Source organism: Lepeophtheirus salmonis, chromosome 5 (assembly GCF_016086655.4).
Source record: "Lepeophtheirus salmonis chromosome 5, UVic_Lsal_1.4, whole genome shotgun sequence".
Classification (NCBI taxonomy): Eukaryota; Metazoa; Arthropoda; class Copepoda; order Siphonostomatoida; family Caligidae; genus Lepeophtheirus; species Lepeophtheirus salmonis.
Window position 1 is genome coordinate 35,179,656 of NC_052135.2, and position 6,881 is coordinate 35,186,536.

At 28.7% G+C, this 6,881-nt stretch overlaps 1 protein-coding gene across 1 annotated transcript in view; it reads left to right on the forward strand.

Annotated features, from left to right (window-relative positions):
- Nucleotides 1–4,218, forward strand: part of LOC121118136 (adenylate cyclase type 8) — a 64,146-nt gene extending 59,928 nt beyond the window's left edge. Inside the window, exons 19-20 of the mRNA XM_040712680.2 lie at nt 1,019–1,238; nt 3,905–4,218. Coding sequence (XP_040568614.1) covers nt 1,019–1,227 — 209 coding nt within the window. The 3' untranslated portion in view covers nt 1,228–1,238; nt 3,905–4,218. The remainder of the gene's footprint in view (nt 1–1,018; nt 1,239–3,904) is intronic.
- The last annotated feature ends 2,663 nt before the right edge of the window (nt 4,219–6,881 follow it).

The window sequence follows — 6,881 nt, forward strand, 5'->3', positions numbered from 1 at the left end:
CGCCATCTTAGATGTAAATTCCTTTTAAAAAAAGCATAATTAAAAAAATATAGGTGAATATATATAAATATAATTATAATTTTTGCCTAATATAATGCTAATTTAACTGTAGGAGGTTTTCTTATTGATACCAGTAAATCATATTCTCCCTAAAAACAGGCAGCTGATATTAACTAAGGTATCATTCAGGTGTACCATGTGTCTTTCTCCCACCTTCTCCTCCCACTCGTATCCATAAGAGATACTTGCTTTGAAGAGGTTAGAAAATAATTTATTACAGTGGACCTTGGTAATTTTTTTCAGGTAAATTTAATAACTTCATTTATCGTCCACAAATGTTCAAATAATAAATGAAAATTTTAAATTCATGTGAAAAAAAATAAGCACTTGTATTTAAGATACTCGATTTTTAGTCTTATTTTGAATGATGAAACGGGGAACTTTCATAAAAGTGTACTTTTAAAATAAACTACTGTCGTAAAAAGTTTCATAAAGGTATCAATTACCAAGGCTATATGGCATGGCAAATTTTCACTTGAGGTGGCCATGGACAAAAATAAATGTGTAATTTTTTTTTTCAAATGACCTTTTTCATGGCAATATAATATTTAATGTCTTTTTGTACTAAAAATCATGTATATTTAATGGAATTGCGATTATATTTTTAAGATGGATTATTTGGGGGAAAGGTCAGTCTTTTAGGAATTGCTGTAAAGAAAAAAAAAATTAAAAAAATATAAACAGTACCATCCCCAGTAAAGAATAAAGTCACGAGAAAGTACCCCCTATACATTTCAAAACCAACCCTGCTTTTTGTTCTCTTTTGTTAATAAGAATTATATTAAATTACTTCATAAGTATTTCAAAATGATTAGGCAACTTTTTAAATCCTAATAAAAAAGGTAAAATACTTCATTTAGTGATTGTAAACCCCAATCAATCCTTATGTTGATATGATGTGCTTTCAAAAACTTTTTTCCCAGCTTTACATACATATACTTATCATTCTAAATGTTAGGTAAAGGAAGACGAAGCTCTACAGGAAATTGTGGGTCCACGCCATCTCCAAATGTAGCATCTGTATCAGGAAATGAGTCCTCAATACACGAAAACGTGAGTGAATCTCTCGCACCTCTTGGTCCTGTTGCTATGGTCAGAAAGCTGAGCACAAGAAGGAAACCTTCCTCGATTACAAATGTATCTCTCACAGGAGGTGATTTGACTTGATGCTTCTTCATGTAAGTAACTAATTATTAATAATAAGTTTATTCATAATTTATATGATTAAAAAACATCAAACGTGGCTAGAGTTGTCATGCATGTAACTCATTAATATATTCAAGGGCGGGTAGGGGGGAAATTAAAAGAGAAAATAAGTGCTCTTCGTTACTGCTATAAATCTCTTTTGATCTCTGATATATTTTTGTGAAATATACTTATTAATTTACATACATAGTTTTTTGTTTAATTGATCTATACTTTTTCTCTTTTTGCAATTTTCTTCCTCCTTTTACTCGTAATTACCAGTTTAGTTTTTTAAAAGATAATAAAGACTATTAGATTATTAATCCAATATCTCATTTTCGATTTTTCTTTTCTATGACGTTATAAAAAGGATGAAATATCTTGAAGTAAACACAACAGAATCTTTTTACCTGTTTTTAAGTGTTTTTATTTTTGCCACAAATTGCAAAACTTATGCTTTTAAATCGTTGAAGGGAAAAGAGTATTGATAAAGGGACCCAAAAATGTGTATTATATGTAGACTTATCCAAAAATGTATAAAGCTTATTACATTTATTTTTAAAACACTTTGTACTTGATGTTCAATCATGATAAATGTTTATTTTTTATCCTTGTGAAAGGAAGTTTTGTAAATATATTTTTACTAACCCCCATTAATAATATGGATGTGTCATTTTTATTATACTAGATATAGCTTAACCAGTCAATATATATATGCTCAAATTATGATGATATAGTTGGCATTTTTATATTTATAAATATTTTTGGGTTTAATGAAGTATATTTATCAACATCAAAAGCCCCTTAAGTTTAATGAAATTATGTAAAACTCTTCATGGAAAGTATTTCAAAAATGATTTTTTTAAATTTTATGCCTGCATGTGTGGTACAATATAAAATTGACTTTTGGGAAAAAAATAATATATGAAAAATAATTAATTGATTTCTCTAAAATAATTAAAACGCAGTTTTGACTATTTTTCATTATCTAGACTTAAGTTTTTTCACAGTAGTTAAATTAATTTGTCATTACAATTTATCACCAAAATGATTGGTGTATCTATTGTTTTAATCCAAATAACTTTAAAAAAACTTGATTAATATTTTTTATAAATAACAATTACCTTAGTTTTGAACCTTATTATTAAAAAGTTTGTTTTTAGAGTTTTTTAAACTTTAACACTCCTTCATAGGCTTCTTTAAAAAAAAGTGCAGAGTGGTTAAATATCAAATTAGAGATAACAATATGATTTATACAAATATTGCTTTTGGTGTATGTATAATAAAAAATAATAAATATTAATTTGAAAGCTAATTAATAGCTTTTCAATGGTATATTCTATTTTCTTATCATTGCTTCGGCATACGATATAACATATGGTTTGAAAAATCCCAGGAGTCAAACATATATGGGGGTTCTATTCAACTAATTTCAGTTTGTAACAAGCTTCAAAAGACAGTTGCCAACATTTCATGACAATCTGTTGCTTAGTTTGTTAATTATTGTGGTAAGTGTCACGCTACTTTTGTTATTTCCAAAACACTGGATTAAAAACAATTTCGTGTTTTAATTTTACACTGCTTCTTGATGAAGAAAAATACTATTTAATCTAAACAATAGCTTGATAATGAAAAAACAAAAAGAAGCAACTATTAACGAAGTTAAGCCACGGACTTTTCAGCTAATGTTTTTATGAATCCCAATGCTATTTTTTCATATTTAGAACCTCATAAATCAGAGATAGATTGAAAAACGGATCCCATATTTCATTTCTGAGTAGAAATACTGTCAATACATTCCAAATTTGAGTAAGATCTGTTTCCTCATGTAATGACCATTATACAGATATAGGTATATAAGATATATGTACGTAAGTGAACCACAAAGGCAGGTTATATTTGTAGTTGAATAAATTAATGTATGATTTTTTTGTAATACTCTTTATTTAATGTTCCTCAAACGATTGTTTGTGTAGCTTTAATCAAATAAATTAGATAAAAAGGGATTTTTTTTTAATACAAATCCCTATTATTTTATTTCGCTGTCTCTTGAATCAATTAACTCAATTATTTAAGCTTTTTCTTCCAACAGTATATGTTATATAATTATTGTACTAACCATGCTTGTGAAACGATTAAAAATGTAGATACAGGCTTTATATTTCAATATGACCACTTCGTCTTCAAAAGCCTTGTTACATCTTTTTTTTTATTTGTAAAAGTATTCATTAAATGCCGTTTATTTCGTACTATTTATTACCCTCGCTCAAGCATTATTTACCTCTTGTAGTCAATCAATTTTTTTACTGCGGGGAACGAAACAATATCAGCTCAGATCTTGATATGACTCATTCATGATGGTTCTGATCTAAAAAAGTTCTTGGTCCCAGAATCAAGGTATAAAAAATGTCATTATAAAAACTGGGATGGGTAGGTTTGAATTTTTTAAGTCTTTAAGGGCATTTGAATTTTATCATAAAACTGATTAATTTGATTCAAAGAATCAATACATTTTAAAATTCAATATGGTTAATTCCTATTATTGACATCTGTATTAGAACGCACACAAATTAAAACCTTGTTTCCGTTTTATTTTAACATAGTGTCGTATATTGACTTCCTTGTATTCTAAAACAAATATTTTCTTACATTTATATAGGTTCAGTACTCTTCACGACAAAAATGAAGAATTAAGTAAAAAATACAATTTATTTCAAGACCAAAACATACTTCAGGAAAAGTACAAAAACAAAATGAGACGTCTCAAGATGCAAAGATAACCTCAACTTTAAGGATAAAAAAATACTTTATTTTTTTCTAACATATAAAACCCAATTGTTATGTTTCTTTTTGACACATTCATACTTATTATTTACAAACCATTCCATAATTGTATTTTAAATACGTATTCCTACATCCATAAATATATATAAAATATATAATTGAAAATATCAATATGTTTAATACCATAAATTCACAGATAATCATTCATTAGAAAAAAAAAAATCACAGACACAGATGACATTTGACATTTCTGAGCTTCTTTTAAAATGAATATCTTGCTAGTTAATAAAAAAAGTGAGAATGGCTTAGTTCCTTTGGGGACCTACATACTTTGATTTAGCGAGAAACTGTAATAACAATAGTATATGTGATAAAAAACCATGTCTGTAGATGACTTAGACTATATTATTTCCATTCTAAAATTAAATAATTAATTTTTATAGCCTCTAAGCTAACGATATGTGAAAAATACTAATTATATTTTCATGTTAAAATACAGAAAATTATTTTATTTTGTCAAAAATTATGGATTTCCTCAACGAAAAATCGAAGAGTATTTGAAGAGTTTTTCTGAATATGTGGTACTACAAGATTAACCTGACTTGTAAATAAATAAAGAAAAATCGAAAAATATGTTTAGTTATATACTGTGTTGACAATACCAATATATTGCACTCATAAATTTTTGCAATTTTTAAGAGCAATTATTGTCGATTCCGAAGGATTGATCGGAATAACTTATAAATTAATAACTTAAAATCTATTTGAAAAATACAGCATACATTTGTATGTACGTAATTCAGAGTCATTTTTTAGAAAACTCATTCTAGACTGTTTTAGTGTTGATGGGACACATGGGTTAAAATGGTCCTTCATTTTATTTGAAAAATAGTTTAATTTTGGAAAATATTTAGAAAAAATTTTTAAATATAGACTTCAAACTTGAATTAAATTATCGCAGAGGTTGTATTATTATTTTATAACCTCATTTCTTCTAAAATGTAAGCAAAAAAAAAAAAAAAAAAAAAAAATAATTATTATTATTTACTTTTAAAAAATACAGTTACTTTGAAGTTTGGGAAGTGTGAAGTGGCAATATATTATAGGGAGAAATAACTTTTCATAAAAAAGAACTTTTAATGTGAATATATCAAACACAACAAATCAAATGATCGCTTAAGCACAAAATAACCACGTATACCCATAAGATCCCGCAGATTTTTGAGTACCAATAATATTAGGTTGAGTTATCAATAATTTGCTATTATCATTACTTTTTTCCCCTTTAGCTCTAAATGAAAGGTTCTTTCGTTATCATTTTTCTCAAGCCCTTAAGTAAAAGATAGTTATTTTTTTCCATTTGGTATTGAATGCCATAGTACACGTGCGTCAGATGTATTAGTTAGTCATTTCAACACTCCACGATGGATAATCTTTGTTCTCTCAGGTATGATACTTCCGATCTAAGATTGAAATTCAATCACAAACATCAACACAGAGTTATAACACTCCATGACTATTTGACAGGCTTTTTTAAACTTGACTAAAGCTATGTAGTATGGAACTTTCACTCTTGAAAAGAAGGGTCGACCAGGACGTTCCTGGGAGACACGTAGCCTCAACAACATCACACTTAATCATAACCTGATTTAATTAAACCCTCACTGAACGCTTGACCCGTTCCAACAAAAAACCGTACATCAGATCCTAACAGACGATATGGGGTAAAAAAAATTATTGACTACACTCCACAAATTATTGGAAAAGAACAAGTCAGACAGAGGGATACACGGTATGATGACCTTTCCCTACTTAATAATTTTAAATATATACTCAGAGAAGTAAATTTTGAGGTTTTGTCTGACCTGCAGGGGAATGGCGGAAGATGAGCTCTTGAACCAATTTAAAATGTTAAGAAACCACTGTCACGACATATTAGCATCTCATGTGACTATTTCAAATGATTATACATTTATTTTAGCGTTTAGGACTTGAATTGAAAAAAAACGCGTCGAAAGCGTTCAATAAAATTTGCAATGTTTACGGGGTCGGTACTTTTTCAGTTCGTGCTGAGATTTTTTTCTCGCTCAACTCTACCCTCTACTGTGAACAACTCGAGCGTTTGAAGCTGGGAGTCGAACCAAAGTGGCTAGGAGTGCTAAATAGGAGACAACAATACATTATAAAGACAACTCCAGCCCAAATACATCTTTGCTGATGCGCCAAAAGCTCCCGGAGCTCGGATAGGAAGTACTTATGCATCTACCCTACATTCTACCCATTCACTTGTTCCTGTCTATGGTCAACTCGCTTGGGGCTAAAAATTTGGCCTCAATAGAGACCTGTAAAAATTGTTGTCCGAGTTTTTTGCCAACAGGGATATAGGCTTCTACGAGAAGGGCAGTACTAATTTAGATTCTCTTTGACAACAAGCTATCGAACAGAAAGGGGCATACTTAGCTTATACAAGATGATTGTAAAATCATTGAAATAAAAGAAAAAATACGACATTACTTTTCTTCAACCCTATGATTATGATACAGTGTGCAACAACATGACTTACTTTTTCCGAAAAGGCTACAAGATAAGGTATATAAATCATAAAAGTTTTATTTTTATTTCATACTGATATTACACATTTTAAGTTTTGTTTTATATAGTTTTGATAGATCAGAGACATCCCATATTGTCCATAAACTGAATAGATCGTACTTTAATAGCTGGTGGTTTTTATTTTGTTTTGTTTCTTAATAAATCCTTTTTCATAAAAAGGGTTTAGAGGGACACTAATTATGCATAAAAAGATGCAGAAAACTTAATACATAATATGCATTTTTCTAAAATTCTGCATA